General features: G+C 40.5%; 1 protein-coding gene across 1 annotated transcript in view; it reads left to right on the forward strand.

Moving 5' to 3' along the window:
• spag17 (sperm associated antigen 17) overlaps positions 1 to 24266 on the forward strand; it is a 225401-nt gene that overhangs the window by 109668 nt on the left and 91467 nt on the right. The window contains exons 32-37 of the mRNA XM_060832789.1: positions 142 to 304; positions 4370 to 4566; positions 6805 to 6943; positions 9819 to 9973; positions 14740 to 14931; positions 17451 to 17572. Coding sequence (XP_060688772.1) covers positions 142 to 304; positions 4370 to 4566; positions 6805 to 6943; positions 9819 to 9973; positions 14740 to 14931; positions 17451 to 17572 — 968 coding nt within the window. The remainder of the gene's footprint in view (positions 1 to 141; positions 305 to 4369; positions 4567 to 6804; positions 6944 to 9818; positions 9974 to 14739; positions 14932 to 17450; positions 17573 to 24266) is intronic.

Genomic DNA, 24266 nt, shown 5'->3' on the forward strand with positions numbered 1-24266 from the left:
TATATACTTAATATCTTATCACATAAAACACATTCTGACCTTTTTGCCTTCAACCACCCTCATTCTGAAATATGGACCGCTTTATTGCAAGTAGAGTGCTTTCTGTACTGTATTTTCCAACATACTTGTAATTTTTCCTAGATTCTGTTTGCCGATGGAACTGTGAGCAGAAGCCCAGATTCCGGACCTATTTCTACTCCCCCATCAAATATAGCAGCAAACAACCAGCCTAATCTTGTTGATGAAGAATCAAAGCATGAAAAGGATCTAAAAAAATCAAGCAGCGAGGGAGTGAATATGAAAGGTAACATGGAAAAAAGCTGCGAATAGTTAGTGTGATTGATGGGGAACAATTCTAGGAGAAAGTGAGGACTGCAGATGCTGGAGATCAGAGCTGAAAATGTGTTGCTGGAAAAGCGCAGCAGGTCAGGCAGCATCCAAGGAGCAGAAGAGTCGACGTTTCAGGCATGATCCATTCTTCAGGAAGGGCTCATGCCCAAAACGTCGACTCTCCTGCTCCTTGGATGCTGCCTGACCTGCTGCGCTTTTCGGGGAACAATTCTAAACTCACCTCACTCTTGTCCAGATTAACCTCCATCTGCCAGTTCTCTGCCCAACTTTTCAATTGATCTATATCACAGTGTAACTTTTAACAAACTTCCTCACTATCCACACTTCAACAATTTTCTTGTCGTCAGCAAACTTACTAATCAGACTACCTCATTAAGTACCTTACTTCCACTGCCTCCATGCATAAATTCCCTACTTTGTACTTGAGTGGATCTACCCTTTCCCTAGCTACCCTCTTGCTCCTAATACACGTATAAATGCCTTGGGATTCTCCTTAATCCTACTTGCCAAGAATGTTTCATGCCTATTTCAGCCCTTCAAATTCCTAGTTTAAGTACTTTTTTGTTCTCTTTATATTTCTCAAGGGTCTCGTCTGATTTCAGTTTTCTAAACTTTATATATGATTCCTTTTTCCATTTTGACAAAACTTTCAAAATCCTTTGCCATTCGGGTTCCCAAATCTTGCCATCTTTATCTTTCATTTTCACAGGAACATTCTGATCCTGAACTCTGATCAACTGGCTTTTAAAAGATTCTGACATGCCTGATGTGGATTTACTCTCAAACAGCAATCCCAAATCTAAGTTCTCCAGTCCCTGCTTAATATTGTTGTAATTAGCCTTCCCCCAATTTAGCATTTCCACCCAAAAACCAGTCTTATGCTTATCCACAACTATCTTAAAACCTATGGAATTATGATCATTGCTCCCAAAATGCTTCCCCTCTAAAACTTTGATGATTTGCCACACTTATTCAGCAATACAAGGTATTCAAAGTTTGTGGGAAGATTTGTAGCTCGGGTGCTCGTTGTTGTGGTTCTGTTCGCCGAGCTGGGAATTTGTGTTGCAGACGTTTCGTCCCCTGTCTAGGTGACATCCTCAGTGCTTGGGAGCCTCCTGTGAAGCGCTTCTGTGATCTTTCCTCCGCCATTTGTAGTGGTTTGAATCTACCGCTTTCAGTTGTCAGTTCCAGCTGTGCGTTGCAGTGGTCGGTATATTGGGTCCAGGTCAATGTGCTTATTGATTGAATCTGTGGATGAGTGCCATGCCTCTAGGAATTCCCTGGCTGTTCTCTGTTTGGCTTGTCCTATAATAGTAGTGTTGTCCCAGTCGAATTCATGTTGCTTGTCATCTGCATGTGTGGCTACTAAGGATAGCTGGTCGCATCGTTTCGTGGCTAGTTGGTGTTCATGGATGTGGATCGTTAGCTGTCTTCCTGTTTGTCCCATGTAGTGTTTTGTGCAGTCCTTGCATGGGATTTTGTACACTATATTGGTTTTGCTTAAGCTGGGTATCGGGTCCTTCGTTCTGGTGAGCTGTTGTCTGAGAGTGGCTGTTGGTTTGTGTGCTATTATTAGTCCTAGTGGTCGCAGTAGTCTGGCTGTCAGTTCGGAAATGCACTTGATGTATGGTAACATGGCTAGTCCTTTGGGTTGCGGCATGTCCTCGTTCCGTTGTCTTTTCCTTAGACGTCTGTTGATGAAATTGCGGGGGAATCCGTTTTGGGCAAATACATTGTATAGGTGTTCTTCTTCCTCTTTTTGCAGTTCTGGAATAAAAACACCTTTACAATGTATTTGCCAAAAACAGATACCCGCGCAATTTCATCAACAGATGCCTAAGGGAAAGACAACGGAACGAGGACATGCCGCAACCCAAAGGACTAGCCACGCTACCATACATCAAGAGCATTTCTGAACTGACAGCCAGACTACTGCGACCACTAGGACTAATAACAGCACACAAACCAACAGCCACTCTCAGACAACAACTCACCAGAACGAAGGACCCGATATCCAGCATGAGCAAAACCAATATAGTCTACAAAATCCCACGCAAGGACTGCGCAAAACACTACATGGGACAAACAAGAAGACAGCTAACGATCCGCATCCATGAACACCAACTAGCAACGAACGACACGACCAGCTATCCTTAGTAGCCACACACGCAGATGACAAGCAACATGAATTCGACTGGGACAACACTACTGTTATAGGACAAGCCAAACAGGGAACAGCTAGGGAATTCCTAGAGGCATGGCACTTATCCACAGATTCAATCAATAAGCACATCGACCTGGACCCAATATACCGACCACTGCAACGCACAGCTGGAACTGACAACTGGAAGCGGTAGATTCAAACCACTACAAATGGCGGAGGAAAGATCACAGAAGCGCTTCACAGGAGGCTCCCAAGCACTGAGGATGTCACCTAGACAGGGGACGAAACGTCTGCAACACAAATTCCCAGCTTGGCAAACAGAACCACAACAATACAAAATATATCAGCCTGTTGTTTCAAGAAACTCTCCTGATGCACCGAATAAATTCTGCCCCATCCAAACCCCTGGCACTAAGGAAGTCCCTGTCAATATTGGGAAAGTTAAAATCACCCACTATACAATCTTCATATGTGATCTGAGACAAAAGTCCCAAAGGTTTGAGGACCATCTGCTTCAATTCCTGCTATGGGATTTGGACTGCACACAAATCAGCCTATTTAGAAGTGCTGAGTGATTGATGCATGCCAGGCAACTTATAAGAATCCTAGCAACCCACGCCAGTCTTCAGTCAACTCAATTCATTTATCAGACCTAACACAAACGGAAATAATTATGATTGTTTTTTTCATCTCAATTCTAGGACCTTACTACAGGAGGTCTTTGTAACTGTGTCCTGTGTCCTAGGTCCAACCATAATTAGCTGCTTTGACACTGACTTTCCCAACAAAATAAGGTCAGAAGTAGGAACATTCCTTGGCACTTGTTCAGATCCTAGTTTGATATGTTCATAGGACAAGGAAGCTATTTATACCTACGTACAACAAGGCTTGGAATCTAAAAAAAACTGAGAAGTGGCAAGTAATATTTGCCCCATGCAAGTGCCAGGCAATGATTTCTTCCAAAAGAAGTGAATACTCCATCTCCTTTGAAATTCAATGGCATTGAATTATTGTTGTTGATCCCCTGCCCATCATTGACATTCTGGTTGCCATTATTGACCAGAAACTTAACTGGATGAAGCACATAAAATACTGATGTGACATGAGCAGTTCAGAGCAAGAAAATTCTGCAATGAGTAACTCACCTCTAGATTCCCATCATTGACAAGGTGAAGTGAGATAAAATACTCCATACTTTCCTGGACAAATTGTAACTCCAACACCATGTAAAAAATATTATCCAGAACAAAACATGCCTCATTAGGACTCTACCCTCCACTGCTACACAGTGGCAGCAAGGTGTGCCATCTACAAGAGGCACTGCAGAAACTCCTCAACACTCTGTCTCCAGCACCTTCAAACCAGTCACCACCAGGATCTAGAAGAACAGAGATAGCAGGCATGCAACTTTTGCTATCAATGTCCACATCTCACAAAAAACACAACCAGCCAGTATGAAGGGCTCTGGAAAAACTGTATATAACCTGGATATGTACTAGGGCTATGAAAATTATTTCAAATTGAGGGCCCTTTCCATGATGTGATTGACTGTAATTTGGCACAGCATGCTGTGGACAAAAAAAAGTGTATCTTCTCTTCTTGCTTTATTCCTATTTTTCATCATCAATATTATCATCTCTACCAGGATGTATTTCAGTGTTTAACAAGAGTCATCAGTTCTGTATTCACTTTTAGTAGCAAGTTGCATTTCCTTCTCCAAGTTCTCCAGCATGTGATGAATAATGCATTAGGAACACCAGAAATGTATTCAAATAAACTGATCTCCAATAATCAGAGAATATTATTTATGAACAGATGTTTCTGGCTTTAACATCATTTATTTGCTTCCTTAAGGAAAGCATAATCATGGAGGAAATTCCATTTCAACTATTAGTGAACAACCAATAATTCAGACACAACCATCAAACATTGTACCTGGTACTTGGATAACTACAACACCAATAGGTTTAACTATAGGAACAAAAGGCACAGAAAAGTTGGATATAAAACCTATCTTAGTCTACAAAGCCACAGATCCAGGAACTGGAGAAGTAAGTGCAATAACATTTACAGATTTTACTCTTGTATGTTTTAGAGTATTTTGGTTTTTATTTCCAAACCTGAGATTCCTGACTTTCCCATTCTCCCCTTTAGGCTTGTTTACACTTATTTCTATACTTTCTCAATTTTTAAAAATACTTATTAAGATGCTGAAGCAGATTGAGTAGACTATGTAGTGGTTTCTGTGTGTATTGTTAGGTCACATTTGATAGAGCAACCTTTTGCTGTGTTTTCAGTTACTTCTACAGGTTAAGAAGGCATTGAGCATGCTTGGCTTCATTGCTGAGATTATTGAGTATAGGAGTTGAGAAGTCATGTTAAGGTTGTTCAGGACTGGAGTACTGTGTCCAGTTCTGGTCACCTTGCTATAGGAAGAATATTAAATCAGAGAGGGTTCAGAAAAGATGTACGAGGATGTTGCAAGGACTGAAAGGTTGAGTTATAAGGAGAGGCTGACATGAGATTGAGGGGCTGACCTTAAAGAGATTTAAAAAGTCATGAAGAGCATTGATAAGGTGAGAGCAGAAAGATTTGAAAGGAACCTGAGGGGCATCTTTTTCACACAGAGTGTCGTTCGTACATGGAATGAACTGCCACAGGAATTGGTAGATGCAGATACACTTACAACACTTAAAAGACATTTGGATAGGTACATGAATAAGGGACATGGACCAAATGTTGGTAAATGGGATAAGTATAGTTTGGGAAACTTGGTTGGCATGGACGAGGTGAACCAAAGGATTTATTTCTGTGTAGTATGACTCCAAGACTATAAATGAAATAATCACTTACAGTGATTTACATGTTATTCTATTGTTAGAGTTGGTGTTCTCAATGTTTTCAGGACAAAATTCTAAATTTTGTTCTAAAGATTGGTTTATCTCATTTTTCAAGCATAAGGTTCACAATTTGTCCTCTGCCCAGGCTAGTTCTGGTGAGGGTGAACATAGAGAGCCATACAGCACAGCAACAGGTGTTTTGGTCCAGCATGTGTATGCTGACCAACAAATACCAATCTAAACTAATCCCATTTACCTATACTTCCCCCAGAGCTTTCAATTCCTGGCTTTAAGTATTCATCCCAAATGCTTCTTAAATATTGCACACAAGTTTGGTGCAAGCACCCATTTACCAAACAGGAGTGGGGCCAAGTTGCTCCAAGCAGTTGTTCATTGATTCTGGATTAGCAAAACCTCTAGCCAAGTTTTGATCATCATAGTATGTGGCATCAACATTCTGTTCTTAAATTCTGTTCCTCTTTAAGAAAGGTTGCACGAACTGGCAATAAGCTTCTGCTCAATATTATTTTTGCAATTTTTATAAAAACAATGCAGTGCTAAGGAACAGAAATGTCTTCAGGATTATGGATAGAATCCTGGAACCTTTAATGGTGAAGGTGTAGAAGAACAGACATTCCATGGTTCATTTAGGACCACAAGATCTTTGAGGAATGTTCTCAGATGGGAGGAGAGCAAATGACCAGGGCAATCAAAACCTGTCCTCTGAACTTAAGGACCTGTCGACATCCTCCCAATGGTCTATACCTTTCAGAGCAAGCTCTTCTATTACAACTCATTGGATACTTTGGACATCTGTCCTCTCCTTACCTTTTTCTCATATTTGCACTATTAATTCACATCATCAATTCTGTAATACCGATTTAATTTAAGTCATGCAGGCAATATTTCCTCGCACACTAAACTTTACTCTTCAACTACCAGAAGATCATACAAAATACAAGGAATTTGAAACATAACGTTTAAAAATAATCACCCCGTCATGCATCAGTTCCTGGAGAACACCAAGAGACAGAGAGACCAATAATAGCACAGCATTAACACAGAAGCCTTGATCTGACACTCACAACCATTATTTCAGCCTTTACAGGTACCTTGGAAGCTAATTTAGATCTGTGATTTGCACATTGCAAGTTATTGGACATGAGTGGTTAAGAGGTGGTTCACTTGAAGTCTTCTGAGAGAGATTATTTTGAGGAGCTCAGGGATGACATATAGGAGAACACAGCTTGTACAGTGGCCAGTCTGCCAGACAGCTTTCTGTAACTGTCAAGATGCATTCAGCATACGTGGTAGAAGGCACAACAGAGTTTGCTAGCTACACAGCATCTGCAGAATAAGTATTAAATGTTATGTCTAATCTGGAAAAATGGTAAAAAGGCATCAAAATGCATTTCATGAACCAACCAACACGTTGTTGTTGCAATACAGATAATGATTACAAGACAAGATAAGGTAGTAACTGTCTTTGGGAGTGACAGTACTATAGTGGAACATGCTGATGGAACTAGGATTACAACCCTTTTTGGGGATATCACAAAAACAGATTATGCATTGCAAGATGAAACTGGTAAGAAGACAAGATACCCGATTTTATCATTGCTTCAATTCTGCAGATGTTCCTTGTGCATTTTTACTGAACATTGATATGTTACCATGCCATTTTTATCCAAATAAATATGCTATCTACTATATGTTACTGTTTTCACTTCAATTGATCAGGTGTTTGAATACTGTTTGGGCAGGAATAATGTCATCATCCAAACTTGCATTGTCTAGCTTGATGAGTTATTTTAGTTGTTGGACAGCAAAATATAATAATGAACAGTAGTGAATATTCATCCTGAAGAATGGAAGGTTTCATTGTTCAGCTTCCCTTCCGGACATTAGCTTTCCAGCACTTATTCAGAAACCTGTGAATTGCACCTTTTCCGACTTGCCTCATCCAGAAAGATCTGAATGTAATTCATAAATGAAGTCCAATCGTGGCACATGGTATTCTAAGCAGGTTGTTTTGAGCAACATGATAACTTAATTCACAGATGATCAAGAAAATCGAATGTTAGTGATGCAGAATTTGCTTACCAGATTAGATAAAATTATTTGTGCATTTTTCACTTTTTAAATTTAGTGTCTTTGCTGTACAGTCAGACCAACAGTGCATTCAGACTCATCCTAGGTAGTTTGCAATCCAAATCATCCTCAATTTTGAGTGGGGAATCGAGAAATGTTTGAGAAGAGATGCTAGATGCAAACATCCCAGAGGAAGCCAACTAATAAGTTTCCTTGCGTAGCCCTCTAATTACGGATGGTGGTTAGGTTGCATTTGGTGTGAGCAATGGGTAGGTCTCCCAGCAACTTTGCAGTGTGGGTACTGTTGAGGGTCAAGCAGCAGGAGAAACATTAGCACCACTGAGGCACTTTGAATAAGATAGCAGTAGCTGCCATTGTAGCAACAGTTCCGTTATCTTAGACATTATTCTTCAAGATGACTGCAATGGCCTATCTTCCACTTCTGGAGAACTGATCCCTGCAAATTAATGCCAGCTGATTAATGAAATGCCTTACATGGTTCACAGCTTTGACCTCCTGTTGTAAAGCCACCTCAACACCATTTCTAGATTCCTTACAAAGTCATTGTACCATTAAAGCTTCCACTCCATTTCCACAATTATGGGCTTGTTGCCACATTAAGCTTAAGCAAGTGGAACAATTTAGAAAATTGCCCAATGTCATGTACACAATAACCAAGATCAATCCTACTTAAGCAATTACCTGCTCACTTGGTTTGAGTTCTGCCAAGGTCACTAGCTTTTGCCCTCATTACAGCCTTGGTTGAAAGATGAACAAAAACACTGAATTCCGGATACAAGATGAGAATGACTAAATGATATCAATGTTGCATTTGACCAAAGGTGGCAGAAGGAACTCTAATGCAACCAGAATCAAGAGAGACATGGGAAAAACTCTCCATTGATTTGAGTCAAACCAGCCCAAAAAAAATGTTTGCGGTTATTGGAGGTCAGTCATTTCAGCTACAGGACATCTCTGCAGGTGTTTCTCAGGATAGTATACCAGGTCCAACCATCATTAACTGTGTCATCTATGATCTATCCTTCATTGTAAGGTCGTAGGTGGGGAGTTTCAAAATATTCAGCATCATTCATGATTCCTGGATAATGAAGCAGTCCATGTCGCATGCACCAAGTCCTCAACAATATCTATGTTTAGGCTGACAAGTGGTAAGTAGCATTTGTGCCACACAAGTGCTAAGCAATGTCCATCTGCAGCAAGAAAGAATATAGCCATCACACCTTGGCATATAATGGTGTTACCATCACTGAATCCCCAACTATCATTCTCCTGGGGGTTTCTATTAGCCAGAAATTGAAGTGTACCAACCATATAAATATTGTGGGTACAACAGCAGGTTAGAAAGCTAAGAAACTTGCATGAGTAACTCACGTTCTGACTCCACAGAGCCTGTCCACCTTCAGTCCACAAGGCACAATCAGAAGTGTAATATAATATTGTCCACTTGGATAAGTTTAGCTCCAATAAATCAAGAACAGACTGCATGATTGACATCATATCCATAATATTCATTACCTCCACCACTGATGCTCAGTAGCAGCATTGTGTACCATCTCCAAGATTCACTGCAGAAATTCACCAAGACTCCTTAGACAGCATCTTCCAAATTTACGATTACCACCATGTAGAAGGACACCATTGGAGAAACATGGAAACAACACCACCTGCAAGTTCCCCATCAAGCCACTCATCATCCTGCCTTAGAAATATACCACCATTCCTTCAGTGTCACTGGGTCAACATAAAATACCATACTGCATTTGAAGTTGGACCTAGCCTGCTACCTTGACGAACACCTGCATTGATGTTCTGCCACTGAGATGATTGACCTCCAACAATGTCCAGTCAGCAGAGAGTTTTCTTCAAATCCAATTGACTCTAGTTTTGCTCAGATGTCTAGCTGCTGTATCTGTAAAATGCAACCTCAATTTCAAAGGCAGTCATTTCACCCCACTTGTCTTCATCAGTTCTTTTGTTCATGTCTGGACCATGGCTGTAATTATATGGTGAACTGAGACACTCCCCCCCCCCCCCCCCCCCCCCCCCCCACTCCGGGCCCGGTGGAACGTAAACTGAGCAAGTGCTATTTAATAACATTACGATGAACCCTTAGATCCCCATTCATCATTAATTAATCCACTAATGCAGGGAGGTGGGTTAGGACAGGGAGAGGCAGGCAGAAGGCTTATCAATCTGAAAGAGCCCCTGCAGAGAAGAATACTGTTTCTTTAAACCCATAAAGTAATTTCTAGCCATGTTAAATTGATGAGAATTGATGAAAAAATGTGCATTCTGAATTACATTTAAACTTAAGTATCACTAAACTCTTTATCTGGTGCATTTTTTCATAGAAGAAATTCCACATGATAAGACTAGGCACATTAAATACATAAAAGTGGAATGCGTGGGGTTTGCCACTGTGTTAATGAACTGGGAAGATTACACATGCTGTGCAGTGTTTGGAAATGGTACAGCAATTATCGCCAATCCAGAGGGGATGTACCAGGTAACATGGCAATGATTTTAAATTTTTTTTTTGTAATAACATCAGCACTTAACTAAAGGAGAGATTCTGTTATCAAGTTTCACAGATTGTTTCCATTCTATACTTGAGTGCAACCAAAAGTTTGATATGAGACCACTCCTTACTTTATCAACTCTTTCTTTCTTTAAATATTTATCAAAACTCTTTTTATCTGTTTTTATATTTCTGGCTAACTTTTTCTTGTTGAAAATGTGTTGCTGGTTAAAGCACAGCGGGTCAGGCAGCATCCAAGGAACAGGAAATTCGACAGGAAAATCGAATTTCCTGTTCCATGGATGCTGCCTGACCTGCTGTGCTTTAACCAGCAACACATTTTCAGCTCTGATCTCCAGCATCTGCAGACCTCACTTTTTACTCTAACTTTTTCTTGTTGTCTAACGTTTTACTTCTTTATAATCTTTTGATCATTCTTTGTTGTTTATGCTGCTGTCCTGCTATCTATATTTGGACTTTTTTGTTTTAGTTTGGTATTATGTTTAACATTTCTAATGAAGCATGGGTGGTGGGTTTGTTCTTTAGAATCTTCCTTACTCGTTGGCTTGTATCTGTACTGCATATTCTAAAATATCCCCTTAAATGTATGCTGCATCTATATTGACCAATCCTTCAACCAAATATATTATTTCACTTTAGCCCACTCTGCTTTCCTAATTCCCCTTATCTAAGTTTTTTAAAAATAGTTTTGGATCCCTTTCCTTTCTCTCTCAAACTGAATGTAAAACTTCAATCAGAAAATGCTACCTGGTGGGAACCTTCACTATGGGACTTTGAAAATGGGGAAGACAGTCAAAGGTAGTGACCACATGGGCAAGTGAATCAAATGGAGAAAAAAACCTGCACTACTGTCTGACCCAGCAGTGAATCTGTATAGCTGACTGTTCCTCTGTTGATTTCAAGTATTTCTGGACATTGGAGATCGTGTAAGAAAAACTAACAAACGGTGAAATTCACAGCTGACCTTGGAGAAACCTGTGTGGGAGAGATCACAGCACAGGAGCAACTAAGTGGCTTTTGTTTTTGTAAATCTACAATGCTGAGTAATGATGGAAAATGATAGACCAGATCTAAATTGTAGGAAGGCCAATTTTGACGGTATGAGGCAAGGGCTGTCAAAAGTTGATTGGGGGGGTGGATATTTGCTGGTAGAGGGATGGCTGAAAAATAGGAAGCCTTCAAAACTGAGATAACAAGAGTCCAGCAACAGTATGTTCCTGTTAGAATGAAGGGCAAGGAGGGTAGGCGGAGGAATATTGGATGACAAGAGAAATTCAGGTTTCAGTCCAGAAAATGAAGGAAGCGTATGTTAGCTATAGACAGCAGAGGTTGAGTGAATCCCTAGAAGAATATAAAGGCAGGAGGAGTATACTGAAGAGGGAAATCAGGAAGGCAAAAAGGAAACATGAGACAGCTTTGGCACATCGGATTAAGGAGAATCCAAAAGGATTTTACAAATACATTAAGGACAAATGGATGACTAGGGAGAAAATAGGGCTGCTTTAAGATCAGGAAGGCTGCCTATGTGTGGAACCGCAAGAGATGGGGGGAGATACTAAGTGAGTATTTTGCATCAGTGTTTACTGTGGATATGGAAGATAAAGAATGGGGGAAATAAATAGTGAAATCTTGAAAAATGTCCATATTACAGAGGAGGAGGTGGTGGATAGCTTAAAATGCATAAAGGTGAATAAATCCCCAAGACCTGATCAGGTGGAGCCTAGAAGTCTGTGTGAAGCTAGGGAAGTGATTGCTAGCCCCCTTTCTGAGATATTTGTGTAATCAATAGCCATAGGTGTACTGCTAGAAGACTGGAGGTTGGCTAATGTGGTGCCACTATTTCAAACAGGTGGTAAGGAAAAGCCAGGGAACTAAATACCGGTGAGTCATGTCATCTGTGGTGGGCAAGTTGTTGGAAGGAATCCTGAGAGACAGAGTTTATATATTTATAAAGGCAAGGACTGATTAGAGATAGTCAACATGACTTGGAAACTTGATTGAGTTTTTTGAAGAAGTAATGAAGGGGTTTGTTGAGGGCAGAATGGTGGATATGATATATATGGACTTCAGCAAGATATTTGACATGGTTCCTCATGGTAGACTGGTTCGCAAGATTAGATCACATGAATTGAGGGAGAACTAGCCATTTGGATACCGAACTGGCTCAAAGATAGAAGACAGAGGGTGGTGGTAGAAGGTTGCTTTTCAGAGTGGAGGCATGTGACCAGTGGTGTGCCATAAGGATCAATAAGGTTGATATTGATCGATAAGGTTCCCACAGTAGGCTATTGTATAAAATGCGGAGGAATGGGATTGTGGGAGATATAGCAGTTTGGATCAGTAATTGGCTTGCTGAAAGAAGACAGAGGGCGGTGGTTGATGGGAAATGTTCATCCTGGAGTCCAGTTACTAGTGGTGTAGCGCAAGGGTCGGTGTTGGGTCCACTGCTGTTTGTTATTTTTATAAATGACCTGGATGAGGGCGTAAAAGGGTGGGTTAGTAAATTTGCAGGTGACACTAAGGTCAGTGGAGTTGTGGATAGTGACGAAGGATGTTGTAGGTTACACAGAGACATAGACAAGCTGCAGAGCTAGGCTGAGAGTTGGCAAATGGAGTTTAATGCGGACAAGTGTGAGGTGATCCACTATGGTCGGAGAAACTGGAATGCAAAGTACTGGTCTAATGATCAGGCTCTTGGTAGTGTAGATGAGCAGAGAGATCTCGGTGTCCAGGTACACAGAACCTTGAAAGTTGCCACCCAGGTTGACAGGGTTAAAGAAGGCATACAGTGTTTTAGCTTTTATTTTTTTAATAGAGGGCTCGAATTCCGGAACCATGAGGTTATGCTGCAGCTGTACAAAACTCTGGTGCGGCCGCACTTGGAGTATTGTGTACGTTCTGGTCACCACATTATAAGAAGGATGTGGAAGCTTTGGAAAGGGTGCAGAGGAGATTTACTAGGATGTTGCCTGGTATGGAGGGAAGGTCTTACAAGGAAAGGCTGAGGGACTTGAGGCTGTTTTCATTAGAGAGAAGAAGGTTGAGAGATGACTTAATAGAGACATATAAGATAATCAGAGAGTTAGATAGGGTGTACAGGGAGAGCCTTTTTCCAAGTATGGTGACGGCGAGCACGAGGAGACATAGCTTTAAATTGAGGGGTGATAGGTAAAGGACAGATGTCAGAGGTAGTTTCTTTACTCAGAGAGTAGTACGGGTATGGAATTCTTTGCCTGCAACGGTAGTAGATTTGCCAACTTTAAGTACATTTAAGTCGTCATTGGACAAGCATATGGATGTACATGGAATAGTGTAGGTTAGATGGGCTTCAGATTGGTATGACAGGTCAGCGCAACACCGAGGGCTGAAGGGCCTATACTGCACTGTAATTTTCTATGTTCTATGTTCAATGCTGGGTCCACTGCTTTTTGTCATTTAAATAAATGATTTGGATGTGAACATAGGAGGAAAGGTTCATAAGTTTGCAGATGATATCTTAATTAGAGGTATAGTGGACAATGAAGAAAGGTACTTCAGAGTGCAATGGGATCTTGATCAGAGAGGACAATGGGCTAAGGAGTTTAATTTAAATAAATATGAGGTACTGCATTTTGGAAAGGCAAATCAGGGCAGGACTTATACACTTAATGGTAAGGTCCTGGGGGATGTTGCTGATCAAAGGGTCCTTGGAGTGCAGATTCATAGTTGCTTGAAAGTGAAGTGCTAGATAGATAGGATAGTGAAGAAGGCGTTTTGTATGCTTGCCTTTATTGATCAGTGCATTGAGCATAGGAGTTGAGAGATCATATTGTGGCAGTCCAGGGCATTGCTTAGGCCGTTTTTGGAATTCTGCATGTAATTCTGCTCACTTTGCTATAGGAGGGATGTTGTGAAACTTGAAAGAGTTCAGAAAGGATTTACAAGGATGTTGTCAGGATTGGAGGATTTGAGCTACAGGGAAAGGCTGAATAGTCTGGGACTGTTTTCCTTGGAGTGTTGGAAGCTAAGGAGTGGCATTATAGAAGTTTATAAAATCATGAGGGGCATGGATAGGGTGAAGAGACAAGGACTTTTCCCTGGGGTAGGGGAATCCAAAACTAGAAGGCATAGATTTAAGGTGGGAGGGAAACAATTGAAAAGGGACCTAACTTCTTCATGCAGAGGGTGGTGCATCCAAGGAATGAGCTGCCAAAGGAAATGGTGGAGGCACTTAACATTAAAAAGGCATCTGGATGGGTATATGACTGGGAAGGATTTAGAGGGGTCTGGGTCAAATGCTGGCAAATAGATTAATTTAGGATATCTGGTCGGCATGGACAGGTTGGACTCAAGGGTCTGTTTCCGCGCTGTACATCTCTATGACTCTGTGAGATCAGTACTTACAATATCAGGTATCTATAGCCTCATGCTGGTTGACTCCATAACATTGCTGTTCTAAAAAACTATCCTGGAAACATTCTATGAAATCCTAAGCAAAAATAGATATTGCCAGAAAAGCTCAGCAGGTCTGGCAGCATCTGTGGAGAGAAATCAGAGTTAATGTTTGGGGTCAAGTGACTCCTCAGAACTCTATGAAATTCTAATCCTTTCCCATTTGACTTTTACAGTCTATAAATAGATTAAAATCAACCATGAATATCACCATACCTGTCTGACAGGTTTTTGTGGATCAGAAAGCTTATCAATTGTATAATCTCTATTGTTCTTACTTTAATTTACTGTTTACATTTCAGATTTTCCCAGCAAGTTGTGGATGTCTTTCAGTTGATCAGGATGGCAGTGCCTTGTACACATCAAAAGCAAATAATGATGTCATAACACACGGTACTATCAGCAACATGGAGCTGCAGCCTGATGCATATTTTATGAAAAGTACTTCCCCGGTCATTTTTGAAGTCTTGGATCCTGAAGGAAATCATTTCCAGGTCTTGTAGAATGCCATATTTTATCATTTGAACTATAGTTCCCTCATTTCTTTATTTTTACTCCACCTGCTTTTTATACTAACATCCAGTCCAGCTGATGGTAAAGATTGCAATTCTTATAAAGAAGACAGAGATGAAAAATGTCTTCAAAAATTAAGACAAGCATAATTCATTACAATGAAACAGAATTAAAGCTTTTGATTAATCTTTCGTCTTACCATGGCAGTGTTGTATTGAGTATGTCTTCAATTTAATAACTTTTTTGCTGGATTATACATACTCAGAAGAGATCAAATTTAGTAGGCTTCCATGAGTGGTTTTGGAGGTTGGGGCACTAGTGAAATTTCACAGCTGGCCTTCCCACCATCCTTTTCATTCTGAACTGTAAGCAATTTTATGATAGACCTTGGCCCAGCTCAGATCCTTACTGATCAATGAATGGTCACCGAAGGACATGTCCCTAAGCATCAAAGACAGAAGCAATGCCTGGCAGGTTATGCAGCTTGGATGTTGGATGGGCAAAGTAGGAGTAGGGGGAGCTCTCCATCACTGATCCCCTTTCTCAATTGGACATCCCCTTGTTCTGCCTATACAGTTGTTCCCTTTCCTCACCCTCCCACTATAATATGTTGCTTTTATTGATATTTCCAAAATTCAGAGTTTACTTAAATTGAGAATGATTGCAGGTCCTGAGATCCGGAGAAATCTAGGTTTTCTAATACATCAGTTTCAAACGTTAATGTGCAGGTAGAGCATGTAATGGGAAAGACAGTGTGATGCCAGCTTTTATTACGAGAGGAATTGAACATAAAAGTAAGCAGTTAGGCTTCAATTATGCAGAGCATTGCTGCAACCACATCTCAAATCTAGTGTACGGTTTTGATCTCCTCATTTAAAGAAGGATGTAAATGTTCTGGAGATGGTTCAGATGACATTTTCTAGATTGGTTTCTGGAATGGGTGGGTTGTTTTATGAGGAAACGTGTGGCAAATTGGGTTTGTTTTCATCAAAGTTCTGAAGAGTGAGGGGTGTTTTGATTTAAGTCCATAAGATTCAGAATGGTCTTGACAAGGTGAACATGGAAAAGCTGTTTTCCCCTGTGGCTGAGTCAGAACTGAAGAACACTGTGTTTTAAAATTAGGAGTGGCCCTTTTAGGACAGAGATTAGGAATATTTTTTCTCCGAAAACTGCAACTTTGGATCTCTGCCTTGGAAGGCAGTGGAGATTAGGGCATTGAATATTTTGAAGGTGAGGCTCGATAGATTCTTGTCAAGCAAGCGAATCAGCAGTTACCAGAGTTAGAAGAGAATGTGGAATTTTGAACACCACTAGATCTACTGTGATTTTATTGAATGTTGGTGCAGAATCAACGATCTACTTCTGTCCTTAATTTGTGTTATTATATGCATTGACAGCAGTTGAGATAGTGCAGATTCAAAATTACACTGATGGTACAATTCAGCTTTTACCTTTCATACTCGACACACAACGTGATCCAAGTAGCTTAAAATGTCAACCTATGTATTTGCTACTTCACCAACTATGATATTATTGATTTTATTGCTTAAACATTACCTTTCATTTTTATTGTATTCATCACACACAGGAAGATATCACATCAGAAAGAAAATAAGCAACTGATATTGAATAGGTGGAGCAAGGGGTAAAAAGAGAGTTGAAAGATAAGGTAGAGTTAAGGGGAGGATTTTGAGGAGGTTTTCCAAATCCAGGAAAGAGCAGGTAAGGTGAAGGAAAGGGAATTCAGAGTGCAAAACTATAATTTCTGAATGAGTGGCCAGCAATAAATAGAGCAAAAGGAATAGTTTGAGTTTTAGGAGAAATGAAAATAAATGGTAGATAAAGCAGGAGCAGACCATGAAGGTTTATAGAGTGACACTATAGAGAGATTTGAGGGTAAAAACAAAAAAATTGAAGTTAACATGCTAGAGAACAGGGAGTCAGTGAAACATGACCATTGGTATGAGTGAAGATGTACAGTATGTCATATTGGATGGTTGGATGATTTGAAGCTTAAGGGAATGAAAATAACTGGAAAGGAATCCATACCTGCACTCTATAAAGCCTGAACATCATCCAGCTTTAGTATCATAACAAGTAATGCTTGGACCACACTGGTGTTAGTAATATTCATCAACAATGATAATGAGGCTAATGATCTAGCCTCATCATTCAATGATATTACCATCATTGCAAACCTCTCTGAACATTCTGGGAGTTACCGTAAATCAGAAGCTTAACACGACCAGTCACATAAATGCTGTGGTCGTTCAAACAAGTCAGAGGCTAAGTATTCTGCAACAAATTGTTCTTCTCCTAATTCCTCAAAGCTGCCCATTCGGTATAGGTCTGGCAGCAGGATGCCAAGTAGACATTTAAATAAGCCACAATTATAGTCACTTATGATATCATGGATGTTATCAGCAACAAGTACATATCTACCTGCAGTTAGTAATGGGATTTTACACAGATGTTTCGTTTATTTATTTTTATACATTAGGTAATGGTAAATGGTAATACTTCTACTTTGACTCATGATGGCAATCAGGAAAGAGAAGAAGAAGATGCTTTACTCCAAGGATTCATGATTGAACCTGAAGTTTATAAAAAACATGCCCCAAGGTTTGTTATAAACTTACAAATGTTCAAAAACAAATATAATTTATAAGTCAGTCAATATTTATTAAAGAAATCTCTGAGGCAAGAACAATAGAATGATAGATGGACAAGGAGGCCATTTAGTGTTTTCTTATCAAGAGCAGTTTAGCTAGTGTTGGTCACCACCACTCCTGCTTGTATCCATCTCTCACCATAGCTTGCAATTACTTTTCACTTTGTAGAAGAAAGATTTTTTCTGATGTTGAGACTTTTTTTTGCGATTCATCTTCTGGTTCTTGACTCTTCCAGCAATAAGATACATTCCTCTTTATAGACACTATCTAGATCCCTCGTGGTTTTAAACATCTCCATCAAATCATCTTTCAAACTTCTCCATTCTAAGAACAAACCCAATTTCTCTCATCTATCCATATACTTGCAGTCCCTCATCCCTGGAAACATTTTTGTAACTATTTTCAGTAACCTTTCTGAAGCCTTCCATCATTCCCAGAATATTGTTATCTGTTAATAGGATGAGGTCAACATTGATTGGGCCAGTATTTATTGCCCATTGTTAATTGCCCACAAAGCACTTAATAATCAACCTAATCGTTGTGGGTCTGGAGTCACATGTAAACCAGATTAGGTAAAGATGGCAGATCTCCTTCCCTAGTGGATTTTTGTGATTGGGTTTTTATGACAATTAACAATGGTTATGTGGTTGCAATTTGCCTAGGTTTTTGTGTATTGAATTCTGCAGGAACAGCAAGTAATTAGGAATGTTAATAGAATATTATTCTGATATAACAAATTATTAACATTGCTTTCATTTTAAATTTTATGCTTGAACACAATACTCCTGTAAGGAAATGAGAAATGCAGATGCTGGTGATCAGAGCCTAAAAGTGTATCATTGGAAAAGTACAGCAGGTCATGCAGCATCTGAGAAGCAGGACAGTCAATGTTTTGGGCATAAGCCCATCATCAGGAATGAGAGAAAGGGGTGGCAAAAGAGGGCTGAGAGGTAAAAAGGAGGGTGGGGGTGGTAGCTGAGAAGGCAATTGGTAGGTACAAGTATGGGCATGATAGTGATAGATCAGGGGGAGGATGGAGCGGATAGGTGGGAAGGAAGAAGGCCAGGTAGGATGGTTCAAGAGGACGGTACTGAGTTCAAGGGTTGGATCTGGGATGAGGTGGGGGTAGCGGAGATAAGAAAACTAATGAAGTCAATGTTGATTCCATGTGGTTCGAGGGTCCCAAAGCAGAAGATGAGGGATTCTTCCTCCAGTTGTCAGGTGGATTGGATTTGGCCCAGGAGAAGGAGGCCTCGGACTTGCATGTCCTTGGCAGCGTGTTTGCTTTTGATGTGGGCTCCTCTGCACTGGGGAGACAGGACGCTAACTCGCAGAATGTTTCAGGAAACATCTCTCAGACAGACGCACCAAATAACCCCACTGCCCTGTAGCCGACCACTTCAACTCCCTTTCCCACTCCACCCAAGAGTTGGATGTCCTGGGCCTCCTCCACCACCAAATCCAAGCCACTCGACACCTGGAGGAAAAATGCCTCTCTTCCACCTTGGGACCCTCCAACCACATGGCATCAACGTCAACTTCACCAATTTCCTGATCTCCCCACCCCCCACCTCATCCCAGACCCAAGCCTCCAACTCAGTACTACCCTCATGAACTGTCCAATCTCTAAATCTTCCTTCCCACCTATCCACTCCATTCTCCTCTCTGACCTATCAACCCCCACCTGCCTTCCCAGCTACCTTCTCCAACCTCTACCCTCCTATTTATCTCTCAGCCCCCACTTGCTCCTCCCTCCCACCACATTCCTGATGAAGGGTTTATGCCCAAAACATCGATTGTCCTGCTCCTCGGATGCTGCCTAACCTGCTGCGTTTTTCCAGCGCCACACTTTGACATCACTCCTGTTGTATAACTTATTGTGATTGTTTAAAATTTGCCATTCTTGCATTTGTCCTGGTGAGTGCAAGACAAAATGTTTTTGCAACATGTTCATCCTTTCAGCAATATTCAAGTTTGATACTACCACGCAACAGTTCACCAAATGTCCCCTCCTCACATTCGATCCACTTGATGCATCTTATTCCCCAGAACCAGATGCAGCAGAGCTGGAATCAAGAAAATTTTCAATTTATTAATCATTCTGCTATCAGGTCTTCCCACAATTTAATATCCAAGAGTCTATCAGGATAAAGTCCCCATTCTCACGTCTCTATAGTTTTTAATCTCTCTATGATTCCTTTCAAATTTGTTCCTGTGTATCTTTTTATACACCTAATAGTGTAACTCTGTTGCTTCTTAACCCTAACCAATTTATTTCTGTCTTTATTCTATCTGGGATGGCCTCTCTCTTCAGCATTTTCATATTCTTATTTGTTACTGCTGCCCCCTTCTTTCTTTTCTATCCTACCTTTCCTGAACACATTGAATGCAGGAATACATAGCACCCAGTTCAATCCTTTCTTGAGGTAGATCTCTACTATTGTTATGATCTCATATTACTTTGTGGTTAACTGTACCTGCAGTTCAGTCTTATTTGCCTGTATCATGCATTTACAAACATGCACCGCATATGTAACTTATCCCTTTTTGCATTTTTCTTATCTTGAAACTATCAAATACCTTGGTATTTCTTAAACTAGTGCTGTCTATCTCTTCCAATCTCTGTTCACCTTGTTTTCCCTTTTTAAAGTTACATTCTGATTATTATTTCCCTACCAAGGTGTTTTAAATTTGCCCAGCAATGCCACTAAGCTATGCCAGTGTGAACATTGGTCATGGCTCTGTTACATATGAGCATATGAATCAGGAGTACGAGAAGACCATTCAGCCTCTCAAGCCTTTTCTGCCATTCAATAAAATAATGGCTGGTCTGATTATAACCTCAAACCCATATTCTCACCTAACCTGATAAATTTTGTTTAGAAAAGTTATCTCTGTCTACCTTAAAAGTATTCAAGAACACTGTTTCCACCTTTTCAGGAAGAGAGCTCCAAAGACTTTCAACTCTTAGAAGAAGAAGTATCATCTGTTTAAATAAGCAACCTTTAATTTTTGAACAGTGGCCCCGGTTCCAAGTTCTCCCACAAGAAGAACCATGTTCTCCAATCCACTCTGTCAAGACGTCTTAGGATCTTGTGTTCTAGTCAAGTCACCTGTAAATCTCCTAATCTTCAGTGAAGCTTTGTCTGTCTAACCTTTTCTCAAACCTCTCCCCTACCTCCACCATTTTCAGGTATTAGTCCAGTCAGCCTTCTCCAAACTACCTCCAGTGCATTTATGTCTTTCCTTAAATTATGGATCAATACTGTGCACGATACCATAGATGCAGTCTCACCAGTGCCCTGTATAGATAATGCATATTCTCCCTATTTTTATATTAAATTCCCTTTATGATAAATTGTATCAATTAATGAGCTTTCCTAATTACTTGCTGCACTGGCCTACAAACCTTTTGCAATTCATGCACAAGGACACCAGATGCCTCTGCATCTCTGGGCTGTATAATCTCTCAACATTTGGATAATATACTTCCTTTTTATTCTTCATGCCAAAAAGGGCAACATTGCACTTTCTCCCATTATACTCTTAATGCCACGCCTTTGCCCACTATCAATATTTTGCTGTAACCTCCTTGAGTCCTCTTTACAACTTACTTTCCTATCTATCTATGTGTTGCCAGCAAATAGGGGAACCACACCTTCTATCCCTTATCATTTTCATAAATTTGAACAGTTAAGGTCCCAGCACTGATCTTCGTGGTACACCACTTATTACATTTTGTCAATCTGAAGAAGACCCATTCACACCTAATGTCTGCTACCTGTTGGCCAGTTAATCTACAATCCATTCAAAAATGTCCTGCTCCATACTATGAACTTTTATTTTCCACCATAAGCTTTGATTGATCCCTTATCAAATTCGTTTTGGAAATCTGAGTACAGTACATCCAATAATTCCTCTTTATCCACAGCACATACTACCTCAAAGATCTTCAGTAGATTAATCATATATGATTACCTTTTGTTTTGACAAAAATCCTTCTTATCTTTTGTCTACCCTATTCAGCTATCCTGCACTCAGCAGTGATTACTTCATTGTAAAATGACATTTAAAGCTGCAATTTGATCCTTCACATGTTCTGTAGATTTCATTTTGTCTGACTCACTTTTACTATAAGTCCCATGCAACTGGCAGTATTTCAGACAATGATGTCCCACTTTATTACAGTGAAAATACTTTCAATTTTTGTCATCACTCTCAGTGCATTCCATGCTGTTCTGAGTGGATCTTGTGACATTTCCAGTTCTCCTTTCTTTACCCTGGCCACTTCCTTTCACTCTCCCATCCTCTATCCTACTCAGGTGTATGTAGATACCTGTTTTATGCATTGGCTTGTAACATTTCTTGTGTTTATAGCAGTTGAAACCCTTAAACATGAGTTCTTATTACAAAAGGTAGTGAGTTTTTTCAATTCTTCAAGAGACTAATTTCTCTAAGAGCATCATATATGATAATTACTCCTAATGCTCTATCCAACTGTCTTAATTACATTGCTTTACCCTTCTAATTTAAATCTGGGTTTGCCCATCCTGCTTCCACAAACGTCAGAGTTTTGCATGTATGTTCAGAAACTAACTCATATGAACACAGAATGGCTTTATTTTTACAACACCATGATCCTTAGAAACCTCCTGTGACAGTGATGCATAAATTTCGGTGCTCCACCATCAATATATTCTGCAAGGGCAATGTCCAGTTTCTTGTTGGCCACTTCATTTGTTTTGCTATTGTCTCAAATGACAGAAAGGGTACCTCTGCACCCTCTTGCTTAAATTTTGGTAGAGCTTAAACAAACTGCTTACTGGATCTAGAATATGACAAGGATTTTCTGTATCATAGCATTCTTCAATATCTGACATAGATTTTTTTTTAACTGTATAATTTTAAGCTGGTGTTCCCTTTCCCTCTCCTCTTTTTTCCCCTTTCTTATCCCAAATCTTTCCTGAATCTCTAATTACAGCATTTAAATACTGATCCTTTTTGGATGGAAGCTTATGGGAATTTGGGTAGCATGGGCTATAGCGAGATTGAGGCAGAATGAGACGAGAGGTCCAGCAAGTCCAATTTTGGCAGTCGGAGCATTTGTTCTTCATCTTTTATGTTTCTGCCAAGTAATGTGGTGAGTTGCTTGTTCGGCTGCAGTGAGCTACAAATTAAAAAGGGGATTATTCCTTGTTAAATACCTTGTTGATGGACCAACTTACTTCATTAATATTCAGGTTCCTATCTTGTCAAATGTGCCATACAAGCTAGACATTGAATAAAATCAGGATGGTAGCCTGATGAATTCAGTTCACTGATTGCACTGAAGTACCTCTACGTTGTGTACGACCAAACAGCATAGACACTAGCTGCAGATACCCCTCATCCACCAATTTTGGCACTTAGCATATGCAGCCTCTCACAATCGCCATGTCACCTATCCAATACACTGGCAGGGCTCTAGGAAGCACAGGTGTCAGCATGTGTAACCGTTCACGACCACCGTGCCACCTACCCAATGCGCTGTAAGAAATGCTGCCAGCTCGCACTGAACTGTTTATATCAGGGAGACTTTGTTTGCAGGGACCAGGAACCAAGTAAACGATTAGACTAGATTGCATTGGCATTGCTCACTTGCTCTCTTAATGCACACTCACTTAGACAGGTTGGGTTAGAGCAATTGGCTGGATGGCTGGTTTGTGATGCACAGTGATGCTTACAGCATTGATTCAATTCCCAAACTAGCTGAGGCTACCATGAAGGACTCTACTTCTCAACCTCTTCCCTCACCTGAGGTATGGTGACCCTCATGTTAAACCACCACCAGCCATCTCTCTATTGGATGAGAGAACAACCCTAGAGTCCAATAGCAATATGGAATCTATGCCTTACTTTGCTTTGCCATCCTTGTCAGTACAATAATACAACCAGACAGCTTGCCTTTCTGATTAGCATTCCTCAGTCAAGTGGGTGTGCATCTTGTAGCATGACAGCACATTACCTCAATCACTCACCTGCACCATGTTCTAGCCTTACCAATGCTTCCAATGAGGCCTTAGAACATATCCTCAGAAGTCAAGGAGTTGCCTTCTGAGGGAGATGGCCATTTCTCCACAGAGGTGGTGGACTTGGTGGCAGAGCCTGCAAAATTAAAAAAGAGACAAGGCATTAAAGCTAGTGGCTCAAAATGGTACGCCATGAATAACAGTGAGGTTAGTCTGAAAGTTACAGTTGAATGAAGAGTGGTTCTTATTCATTTCATGGAACATCGATGTTTTGGCATGTCAGTAGGAGAAGTCCTTGACCTTTCCCATGAAGTCAGGGTTCTCCCCTCACAAGTGTCTAGTATAAGCGCCAGTCCACCAGTATAAGCTCTCTCCTCTCTGCTGTGGACTGCCTTCTCCTGTAATGAGAGAAAGGAAGTAAGTGAGTGATTTGAAAGTGGGTGGCACAGCCAGAAATGCTGATTTGGCTGGTGGAAAGATGGTGAGGCCTTCCAATATAGTGAACTGCAGTGTTAGTGGTGTTGGAAATTGGGACGGTGACAGTAAATGAGGGAAGATATGAGTGGCAACTGTGAATATGGCTGAGGATTAGTCTTAATGGGAGGAAGATGCATTAGCAGAGTCAGAGTATGAGGT

The sequence above is a fragment of the Hemiscyllium ocellatum genome, chromosome 12, assembly GCF_020745735.1.
Source record: "Hemiscyllium ocellatum isolate sHemOce1 chromosome 12, sHemOce1.pat.X.cur, whole genome shotgun sequence".
Taxonomy (NCBI): Eukaryota; Metazoa; Chordata; class Chondrichthyes; order Orectolobiformes; family Hemiscylliidae; genus Hemiscyllium; species Hemiscyllium ocellatum.